The sequence below is a fragment of the Limulus polyphemus genome, unplaced genomic scaffold, assembly GCF_000517525.1.
Source record: "Limulus polyphemus unplaced genomic scaffold, Limulus_polyphemus-2.1.2 Scaffold712, whole genome shotgun sequence".
Classification (NCBI taxonomy): domain Eukaryota; kingdom Metazoa; phylum Arthropoda; class Merostomata; order Xiphosura; family Limulidae; genus Limulus; species Limulus polyphemus.
In genome coordinates, this window is record NW_013666322.1 from 330,806 (window position 1) to 343,347 (window position 12,542).

Sequence of the window (12,542 nt, forward strand, 5' to 3'; positions counted from 1 at the left end):
TCCAAACCTTTTAAGTTTCACCACATTTTTTTTTTTTACTATTTACTTAAGTAATTTGATAAAATTCCACAAAGGTATATACTGGTTTATTAACATTATTTTGCTACGGGGAAAGTTAACAAAATAAAATTGCTTGTTATATTCAATAGTGTAAATGTTATAACCCATTTAACTTGTACTTTACCTTAACCACAAACAAACAATGTAATACAGACAGAACCTTTTATCATTCCACCACAAAAGAAAAAAATCATTAAAATTAGTTCCAAATTATCCCATATTTCACAATTCTTCCACAGCTTGAAACTTACTCTTATTCCTTTTTCCATATGTTACATAAAAACCCAAAAGCATTCACTTTAAGTTTATTTAATTATTTTTTGAACCTCGTGCAGCAGCTGGAGGAACATATTTTTTGCCACCATATTTGGCCCAGTAGTCTTCAAACTCATTTTCCAGGATTTCTGCTCCCCGCCTGTGAGTAATGCCAATTTCTTCCAGGGGTAACTCACACATTTGCATATCATCCTTACCTTAAAAGAAAAGCAAACATTTCTGAGTGAACCAAGATAAGAGGTGATCATGGTATGCATAAGTTGAATGATTTGTTACCAAAACCAAAGTTAAGCATACAATGAACTTTAAGAAACAACACATATGTTCTATATCAAAGTGTATATAACTGAACAAACAACACACATTTAATATATTTTCAAAATTCCATGTTTAAGAGCTGCTAGGTTCTTTAGTAACCTTCGAGGTATCAAAAATAAGCTACACATTAGATGGAAAAGAATCACTAACCTGCCACAAAAAGTAATGGTGGACTTCGAGGATGGAGTTCTATTTGTCGAGCAATATATGATCCATTAAAATGTGCATACCACATTCCCTTCTCTGACTGTGAAAATCCAGGTCGAACAAAAGGAATACGGAAGTACCTCTGGCGATGATCTGGATTTTTTGTTTGTCGTGGTGGAAGAGGTGGAGGAACTATTGTAATAAACATAAATTTAGTGATGTGGAACTCTAGTTAGATGTCATTAATACTAAAAAAGCAGATTAAGTGGAAGTTATGAGACAAGCTTTGTTTAAATGTATTTAGTTAAAAATGATAGACATATACATACAGAAGGATTAGAAACATTTAGTAAAAGTAACAGAAACATAGAAGCTGTTATAGCAGGTAGAAGCTACACTTTTAACAAGGTCTGCTGCAGTCACCACTAATAATTGTTGTGTGAAGTGATTCATTTTTACCATTTCACTATCAAATGTGTAACCCTGTTTGTACTTGTGAAACCCCTTGAAAAGTCATTTCTACAACAGTTTTGCAGCTACCATCAATCTCCGTAAAGCATAGATCAGACTATAACTTCAGGAAACTCGCTTGAACAGGTCAGTGACTTTGTTAGAATTTGTACGAGCTTTTAAAACCTGGAAAATGCTTGGATTTTTGTACTTATAAAAAATTCAATGATGTTTTCATAATTTTTAATATTACATCTACAGTCAATAGACAAGTTAGAAAAATTTGTCCTAGTTTTTTAATTAATAACTTCACCATAACTCTGAAACATGAGGTTTAGAAAGAATCAGAAGACTTAGAGCAGAACGGAAGTTTTGGATTCTACAACTAAACAGTCAGTGGAAATAATCAGGTATATAAGAAGCTGGCTGTGGGAAAGCAACGTTGCTTCAATGTTTGTGTTAGTTATTGAGGGTTATTCTGCTTGTTATAACAAAAAAAAAGTAAAATAAATATGTCTGAGATAAGATAATATATATAAAGTAATAAAGCAAACACCAACTTGGAAAAAATAGCACAACATACTATTCTATTTACGTTATGTTTTAAGTGAATAAATAGTTATAGTCTAAGTCAGTGCCTAGGTCAAGAAAAAAAAAGTACCAAATGACCCAGTATAAAATGTAACAAAAGCAAACTGAGTGATATTAATACATTTTGCATATATTAACTAGCTGCACAATGCGTAGTTAACAATTCAGTTACATGCACACACAGACATCCTACACAAGACCGAACTTTGATATATGTGAAGGTACAAATGATGAAATATTTTGCCATTTTCAATATACTTTACATTTAGCTAAGCATGTTTACCTATTTTAACATTTGTAAGTGAAAACTTTTATAGTTCAAACTCTTGTTTAAAATACAAGATGGTATAATGTTTGTATTATGAAGAATGTTTATTTCTGAATTTCATTACACAGATTTCTATAGGAAGCTATGTATGCTAATTTGTTATAGTATTTGTAACAGCAATTTAAAATAACTAGCTGTTATGATGCTATAATCTCTAACAATTAAGCAAATATAATAGGCTTAAATGAATCCCTGTGCCTCTAGTAAATCAAACAGTAAGTAACAGTAAGATCTTAAGTAACTGATGTTTTGGTGTTCTAAAATTGATAATTCCATTCTTTAATTGTGTTTTTGATCAAGTTTAAAAACCGTACATATTTCAGAAAAGTTAATATTTTTTCTTAGCTGAAAATGTATTTATAATAGATACTCATCTCTATACAAAGATAGATATTTCTTTTTGAGTTCACATATTCTGCCTGAAAGATTTACATACCACCAGCCTTGTGAAAACTCCCACCTAATTTCACACGTTTCCATGTGACCCATAAGAGTATGACACACCTCCATGCATAAATACTCCCTTTACATTTGCATGCGAGAATTACCACTTTTTAACGAGGCAATAAAGACAGATGCACTGGGATAGTGAGGAGAATGTGTACAGAGATATATCTATCAGAAATACATTTTCAGGTAAGAAAAATATTATCTTCCAAAACAGATACCTAGAATCTCACAATGAGAGGATGGGTGTAAAGATTACCTATGTGATCTACCTTCAGAAAGCATCCAAAGGAAGCCCAAAGGCAGGGGCTCTATAAGGGCACACCTGTAGGAGACTGCATCTCATTTCATTCAGGGTAAACTCTTCATCCGTGTATAAGAAGAGAAAAGGCTGACAAGACATAAATGTGTTGCAATGACTAGTGGAATGGATACGTGAATGTTCAGGTACTCGCAATACAAGCTGTCTGATGGCAAATATGTGTAGTGAGGTTGGGGTTCATTCAGACTGTACCTTGTGTGCTCACCTTCTCTACCAACAGACTGACAGGTCAAAACCAGCTGCAGAAGAAGGATACTTATAATAAGTATCCATGCTCACCTCTTCAACTGTCAGTCACTACGGAAACCCATACCAACTACAGAAAGAGGGCATTGTACTAGAATATGTCATTATGGATACTTGTATAACCTGTACTCAACCATAAGTCGCAAAGGGTCCCTTATCTGCTGTAGTAGTAAGGTGTGTGAATGCTACATCACAGGTGTATAGGGATTAGCTCATCTACCCAACCATCAGACTCAGTGGGCTCATGGCAACTGCGAGAGCAGGATTTTTGAGAGAAAGGTGTACATTGATATATATATATATACAAACACAAATGAGCAATACAGTTATATGTAACCACAGTCCACTTGGAAGTTGTGATGTATGTAATGTATATGTATGTGGGCTGAACTACATTACACTCCAGAAACACCTGATCCCCAATTCTCACCTTATGCTAGCCCCAGCAGTTAGGTCACAATCAGTTAAAAATTATCCAGGATCTACTACCCCAGCTGCTGGGAGCTGGTAAGTGGCAAACATTTCCTATGCTCCACTCGATGAATGGGGTGAGGGTGGAATTCGTATGTGGGAAACCCAGAGAATGTGCCTGGATACCATTGATCTCTCTGTCCAGAAAGGTCCTTTACTGGAAACAGCACAATGGATGACCACAAAACCAAAATTTAAAATCTGGAAAGCATAGGCCAGAGACGTAGGCCGATACAACAAATCTGGTGCTGGCTTTTTCCCATGATATTCCATTGAATGGGTCTGGATAGCACAAGAACAATAATATACATATATTTAGAAATACCACGATAAAACCTCAAATAGTCTTACAGAACACCCCATCTCACACAAGCACATATATACAGAGAGGGTGTATAGTATGAGCGTTTTCTGTTATCCTGGCTTGATGAAGGATTTTGGGTAAGTATACCCCAGAATGCAACACAAGCTGCATAGTTGGATGCTTTAGTGATATGGAGATGTGAAATATGTATATTTACTTTTCGACAGATGGAGGGTGAATTGAAGAATGGCCATGAGCAGAAATCTAAATCCTAACAGAGATGAAATAGCCAGAAGATGCAAATAATTGGTGATGAAGAGGTGTGGGGGGGTAGTTCACATGTGAACTCAGAGAAAAGAGAAAGGTGCAAGAAACTGGGAGGAGAAAAACTGAATAGAAGAGACTGAAGCATACAATCATCCACTTCTAGAGGGGGCATATACAAGATGTATGAGCTGGTAGATCCAACCTGTAATGGGGGAAGGAGAAAGCCTTCAGGTACAGGAGGGGTCCCAAGGTATGTAAAAATAATGAGGGGAATCACAAATGGAGGAAATGAATGACAAAACATTGAGCAGCCCAGACAAAACATGAGCATCTTTCCAGATCAAAACAAATACTGAGAAGGGAAATAATAGAAGGAGGGGATATGATAGAAAAGGAGTGACCATAATGCCTGCCGTGGAATACAGAGGAATGAAAGATCAGCCAGGATGAAGAAGTGCAGTAATGAAAGAGCAGGAGGAAACATGGGCAAAGATATGTGAACAATGGCATCACAGTCAAGTAGGAAGAGAAGAGGATTAATGTGTGTAGGGAGAACAGGAACATCTGCTATAGGTTTGATCGGCACCCAGGTAAGAGCATGAAGAACCATAGCATTACTTCAGTCAGGTAAGGGGGTGAGGGTGGGGGTAATAGATAAGGAAGGTATGAAAGAGAATAGATAAGAGCCAGAGAAGAAATTATCCTGTGACACTGTGAAAAGAAAGTGGTGCTGGAAATGCCACCTGAAAACCTGAGGTAGATAAAACATACAGTTCACAAAATAATAGTCCCATGAAAGAGGAAAAATATATTACAACACAATGAAATCAAAAGGCAAATGGTGACAGGAGTGAAACAAAGTGACAGCTACACAATCAGTGAGGTGGACCAGACAAATCCCACACATAAAGATAAATGGATGTTATATCCCAAGAAAAGAGTAATGTGTGAGGGTGGATCAAAAGGGATGGAATATTGGGAAGGAGAAGTCAGGGCTGAGACATGAATAGATGGAGTAATATAAACCATGGTTGGGATTGCCTGTAAGGTGCCATCAAAAGGACCACACAAGTTGTGTCCTAAAACAGAGTAAGCACCTGAAAGAAAAGGAGAATAAGCATAATGAAAAAGATGGGACCAGTCCTAACTGAGGGCATAAACATACAAGGCTGAGGAATGAGGCAAAGGGGACCAGAAGAGAGGAAAGTTAGTAATGAAGGGTGTGGCAAGAGTAACATGTTGAGAGTAAAACAATGGAAGACTAATGGGTGAGGAACCATTCCATGGGTTGTAAGTGGTTATGTCAGGAAGGCATCCTATGATAATTTACAGTGCCCCTAGAACATAACAGGTTATGAAACTCACCTGAATAGAATAGACCCAAACTATGTCTGAACATTATCTTCCATGTGTATACGTTAAGGAGTAAGGAAGGAAAATTAAACATTATTTACAATGTGTGACATGTTATGGAGTAAATGATTATGTGTAAACCTTATTTTCAAAAGGAGTAATTAACCAGATCTAATCATTATGGTCTACGTAATTTACAAGATCTAAACATCTTCTTCCAAGTGTATATATTAAGGAATAACTGACTTGAAGTGAATATTATCTTCTATGTGGACATGTGAAGGAGTAAAGAATTATGAAGAAACATTAACCTTTATGTGGACATGTTAAGGAGTAATTATTAAAGCTTATATATCATCATCAGTGTTACAAGTTATAAAAGAATCAACAATATTGAAATATTGTCTCCTATGTATCTATGGTAAAGAGTAATGAAACAACACAACAATATTTACAGCAGTTACATGTTCCCTGTGATGGAAACTGCATGTTAATTCCAAATTAACCATTGGCGGGGTATAGTGTAAACTGAGCTCTTTCTAACAACTATATACACTTGTATCAAGTATGTATATGTGACTTGTAAATATCACGGCAAAGTACAGAAGGTGGGCGTGACACCCATCAAGGGTTGGCAACTATAAGACTTTGTAGCTTACATGTGGATATGAATAAACCTCTGCTAAAGTTGAGAGTTTCAAAGTTCATGGATCATATGACACGAAAACTGTAGTTTAAGTATTTTTTTTAAATTAAAACTTAGATAACATAAAAATTCAAATTATAATATACATTATAATGTTAATTTCCTTGACATACATGGATAGTAAAGTTGTTTAATTAAATTTTAAATGTAACTCAGTTCCATACACAGAAAGGAATTTAAAAATGGTGCTGGGGAAATAGGGTTAAGAAGTAATAAACAATGTCTACACATTAAATCCTGAGTTACATGTTTAGGAGAAATAAACTATATCTAAACAGTAACTTGTACATGTTATCTGGTAAGGCAGGAAAAATGAGGAATAAAACAGCGAGTACCGTTGAGTCTGAAGGAAATGCTAGATACAGAACTAACTGGTCAGGGAGAAAAAAGTAAATCACATGTAGAAGGCTTACATAAGGCTAGTGGGAAAAGTCAAAAGATATTCATTAGGTAGAGAACTATTCTATGCAAATTGTACCCAAAATCATCCTCTTCAACATCAGGCTCGATTGAATAGGAGGGATCACAACAGAGGGTTCTGGCTGCATAATGACCCTTCTGCACAATGTAAGATGGCCATCACATCTTTCAAAGATAAAGAACTTTAGCAGAAATGGCAGTAAGTTATTCTGTGTGAAAAATTTCTTCACCCACATTAATAAAGATACAGTTCACATTGATTTTCAAATCATATTAAGTATGTTAAGCTCAATTAAATTGAAATTTGATAGTTGAGAAAAAAACTGCAATTCTTTACATACTCAAAGCACATCTAAATACAACTGTGCTGAGGAAATAAATGAAAATTCTTGCACGAATATAAAGGAAGTATTTTCATATGGAGGTGTGTTGTGCTCATGATACATTATCATGTAGTAGCACAAATTCACAAGGATACAGGTGAAATTAGTTGGGAGTTTTCCCAAGGTTGGTAACATACAAATCTTTCAAGCAGAATGCACAAACTCAAGAAGAATTAGCTATCTGTGTATGGATGTAAGTATTCATTTCAGAATAAATTATTTTAATACAAGAATGTATGAAAGTTAAGAATCAGATTATTTTGATTACAGGAAATATGTCAATATTGTATGAAGCTCATCCAATCTGGCTTTTTTTTGTTCTTCAGCTACTCACATTTCAGAAAAGGTAGCAATTCAGCTACTACATATTTTACTTCAATGAAATAATAAACCAAGAAACAGAAAGATCAGCACAGAATTTACTATAAATGATAGTAAATACAGAAAGAGAAAGATCAAAGTTATATTTGGTGAAAGCAAAAAACAGAAAAGTAATATCAGTATTCAGTCAAAAAAAGAACAAGAAGCATGAAAGTGACAGTATAAATGATAAAAATGAGGGCTATGTTCAAAGATTTGTTTGTTGACCAGGAATTTGGAGATAGTTTTAAACATTCAAAGGTTTGTCAGGCTGGATTCAAGCAATTTCAGATGTTTTTTTTTCTTCTCTTGTTAACAAAAATCATTTGAAAATGTTTGAATAATAACTGTGGTATGTACAACAACCATTTCTTTATAACAGAACATAATTTTAAATAAAAGTACTCTCCCACACAACAACATGACTCTCACTAGGACTGTACATAAGGGTTTAATTATATCTTTATTGATGTAGTTTTTAAGCGTGGTACTAAAAATACTAGTTGTAAAACAACTATTATTCTTTCAATAAATGATAACTTTTTTTTTATTTGTATAATTCCTATTACTTAAAAGAAAGTTGTATTAAAAGTTGTTATAATGTGACAAAGAGTGGGATTGACCATTACTTTATAATGCCCCATGGCTGAAAAGGCGAGCATGTTTGGTAGGACAGGGATTCGAACCTGCAACCCTCAGATTGCGAGTCAAGCCCCCTAACCACCTGGCCATGCCAGACTGTTGAAAACGGAACACCAGTATAATTCTATACTCCTCACCCCACCTAAAGCATATGTTTCATTAATCAACAATGTTGTTCAAAAACAATTATAACAGCACTCTCTCATCTAATTTGTTATAGTTGGAGGATTATATTTGTTTTCTAACTGAACTGTTAGCATTACTCTATTCTGTTTTGTTATTTGTTTATTACTATTATTATGTTTAATTGATCAACAATCTTATGTTAAAAAAATGACTGTTAACCTTCTTGGAAAAGTTACTGTTAAATAAAGATATGTTTTGCTTAAGCCAGATGCAATTATTTTAACGATTGCAATAAGGTGCTCTTGCAATGCATGCTTCCTGTACATAATTATAAGAAAACTGCATGTCGCATCAAATACTTGATTACTGTTCTATATAACACTACATGTATATGTTTTATTTCATTTATATAGATTATTTGTAAGATAAAAGGGTTTTCAATCAAATATAAACTAGTAGTTATGGGGACATCATTAATGAATTATACAAATCAATGCTATTGAAGGTTAAAACCTTTGTTCGGTAATGTGTTCTAAAACCTTCAAAGACCAAAATCTTCCCTTTGTTACAACCGTAATAAAAACTGAAGAAAATGAAGATATCACAAGGTTAAAAAAAATCTTAAAATACCTGAATCCATTACTAATGGTGGAGCTCTATTCTTAGGTGCCTCGCCTTTCTTCAAATTTTTACGTTTCCAAGCATGATATACTTTCAATCTTCGATGGAACTCCTCTCTACAAGCTTCTAGTAAATCCAAATCTAAAAATCAAAGAATAACATGTGTCCATTAAAAACAAAACTACCATGCTTAAATAATTAAAACATGGTAACATTTTTATATATATAAAGAAGAACTGTTCATTTGCCTGTCTATCATGAGAAATAGAACAAACCAATTTTAATGAAAGTTGGTAGAGGAACTAAGGTGAACCTCAAAAAGATCAAGTTCAAAGTTGATAAGTAACTGAACAAGTGGTTTGAGTGTAGCATCCATTTAAATTTTACTACCTTAATGAAGATTCAACTGAGTGAATAGAAACAAAATACAATCAAAGCATACTTAATGCTACGTGTAGCCTGGGTACCTGTGCATCAGTAGAATAGTTCATGTCTTACAATTCAAAACAGTGGAAGGGGTGTCAACACCCTCATTTGTACCATTACATTTTAAGTCTGACATTGCCATGTACCTTTGCTAATTAATGCATAATAGTGACAGAATATGATTAAATCAACAGACATGTAGAAATCAATTAGAGATCTTTGTAACACTTATAAATGTGTATCTAGAAATAATTAAAAGAGCATAATATTGGTACATGTACATCCAGAAGTAACTAATAGGAAATGTTAATTTTTCACACATAAAAGTACAGTCCAATTAAAAGTAAGTGGAAATTTTATACCTAGAATTATATGACAGTAAATGATAATTTGAATTCGAACACATCTAGGAATAAATAATAATAGATAGTAATTTAAACTGCAGTCAGGGAAGGAAAAGACTTGCTTTACAGAGGTTAAGCAAATGTCAAACAATAGAAATATAAACTATTTGGAAATTGAGTCTTTGTCATCTATCTGCCCAAACTCTAGCACTCAAGCTCCAAATACTAAATTTCATATAAGTATACCATGGCACATGAGGATGTTCCTTTTTTTTTTCTTAGAGACAAAACTCTTGGGATTCTCCAAGTAATATTGTATGCCTTTCCTAGGGCAAAAGGTATAGAAACAAGTTAGTCTTGTTTAGCAAAAGCTACCGTAATAGATGTTTCCCATCAGGTTGTTCAAGGTGGATCTGTGTTGGAGAGGAAGCTATTTGATTCAAGAACTTAAACATGATTAACCATTCTCTATGTAACATCTTACAAAGTTAGCCAGTCAAAGCAAAGGCCTATAATAGGAGTAACTTGTGAGATACAGTTAGATTCCATATTTCAGGAAAGTTCCTTCTTGCCAGATGCTATTAAAAAGCAAAAAAAGCCATAACATCTTGTAGTGGATATAATGTAGTCTTGATGAATATATTGCCAGTATGAGTAATACTAATATAGTTTCATTTCCACGAAAGACATGTTATATTCTTCACTGCCACTAGGTTGAAATTTTAGAGGAATGTTCTCAGCTAATGTCTTAATGACCAGAAATTTAGGTTATCAGCTGGAGGAACAAGAATGTTGAGAAGAACACTCCTCAAGAATATTAGCAGTAACCAGCAAAACAGCTGCTATTTGACTATAAGGCAGAAAGATACATCTCATTCACACAAACATTCTTAAAACTAGTAGAAGAAGAGATGCTGGAAGAATTAAGTCCATAAGACTGTGACTCTACCATCTGCTATATCATTGTTGAGTTCTAACTTTATGAAAGTTAATGAGGTCAGAATATCATAGTTATGGTTAGTAGCCTGTACGATCATCATAACCTAATTACCAATTAATTACTACTCCTAGGTTGGAATAAATGGGATACCTACAAAAACGATCCCAATCTCTAAAGTACCAAGGGTAAAGGTCAAAATGGGAAATTGTACAGGTTCAAGGTATAGTAGATAAGGTTGAACTTAACTGGCTCAACTGGTATGATACTTTTTACAGCACAGCTTGGTGGTTTTACTTTCTGAATTCCTTAGAAGGAATTTTTATTTTGACTTAAAAGTAAACCATAGACCCAAAATACATCAATATAAAATTATATTCCACTTGATAATAATTTGCCTATTTTCTGTCATAATATGACCACAATACATGTAGAAGTAATGTGAAACACTATACCTGGTCTTATGGGGTCAGAACCAAGAATCTACTTTGAACTGAAATAAGTAATATTGCTCTTCTAGAAACTGGTCTGAAGTAAAAATCACATATTATTAACATCCTTGCTGCATCAGCTAATTTGTTCTAAAATAAATTCTTTTATTTTCTCTACACAACCACATAATACAAGTGTTAAAAAATTGTGTATTGACATACTTTGTAGCATATATATATAAAAACAGTGGTCACAGGTGTATTACACAAATACTGCAAAATAATAGATTTGTGATGGCGTGATAACATGTTTAGTATTTTAAACTTTTGGAATTATTAAAATTTCTTTCAACAATTATAAAAAACATAACTGTCAGACTGAATCTACATTTCAAACATAACACGTAGCCTTTACAATTAAACAACAGTTTCCAGAAAATTATCCTCAAACTGTGTGAAAAGTGTGGTTATGTACTGGTCCAGACACATTATAAGTGGCACATTTATTTGGTCTAAGTGCAGATAACAACACTAAACAGTGACTATAAGTGTCTGGTTGTCAGCACATTAGCCTTCCAACTGAACATGTAACTTAGCTAAGCTGATATTATTGAATGGCAAGAAATTTGGCAAAAAGGTATAAATATTAGCAATAAAAATGCATGTTATCAGCACATTAGCCTCCCAACTGAACATATGTATCTTATTAGCTAGGTTGATATCAGTGAATGGCAAGAAAGACTGGCAAAAAAACATAGCCTTTCAAAGCAAAATAAAGGTTTCGAGAAAGCCATAACTTAATCATTCTATCTATATAGATACTAATTACCACAACAAAATAATAGGCTTTTGAAATATTATTTTCTAAACTACCTTCAGTATTACCTGTCATCTATTAAAGTGTATGTATTTGTTCCTCTTACTTTGTTCACCATGAATTTTTCATAACAGAACAATAGTAAGTATTTTAAGCTAATAATTCTAAACATTGAAAGTGATCTACCTTGTAAAACCACTATAAAAGGCAATTAAATTAGCCATAAAAGTTTTCAACCCACTGACATTTATTGTAATTGTCATTGTAGTAAGACATTTCCTCATGAGTGTAGGATATTTGTATAGAAATCAACTTCTAAACTTGTGACATAACCAATATCGATTACCAAATATAATGTGAATATATATTTAAGTTTTGCTTTCCTTTTCTTTCAGTGAAATTATACAGTACAACATCAATATAACTAGAGGTCTTTTTAGAATTTTTTTAAGTGCTTTTAAAATCCTTTACTTTGTTGTGTGCTACATCTAAATATGATTTAACTTAACTATGATGAGTAGAGCTTGTCAGCATTACAAATACTAGCAGAAATGCTGCCTTAAGGGTGGGGGCTGTTTGTACTAGTAATTACTAATCATAGTAATCATATAATTCTAAAAAGTTGTAAAAAATGAACATTTCCTAAAAATGTCCTTTTTTTCTGGGAAGTACTGCACAGGAAAAGTGTTCGGATTGTGCTCTTTAGTCATAGGCAACTTATTGGATCAAAATGATTCAACGTACAGAGC

The 12,542-nt window shown here is 33.6% G+C and overlaps 1 protein-coding gene across 2 annotated transcripts in view; it reads right to left on the minus strand.

The window, feature by feature from the left end:
- Positions 1-110: 110 nt before the first annotated feature.
- The window catches only part of LOC106460117 (unconventional myosin-VI-like), a 125,680-nt gene continuing 113,248 nt past the window's right edge, over positions 111-12,542 (minus strand). For both annotated transcript variants that reach the window (XM_013919799.2, XM_022386753.1), the window contains 3 exons: positions 8,848-8,979; positions 805-993; positions 111-533 (listed from right to left, as the gene is read on the minus strand). In XM_013919799.2, coding sequence (XP_013775253.1) covers positions 370-533; positions 805-993; positions 8,848-8,979 — 485 coding nt within the window. In that variant the 3' untranslated portion in view covers positions 111-369. The remainder of the gene's footprint in view (positions 534-804; positions 994-8,847; positions 8,980-12,542) is intronic.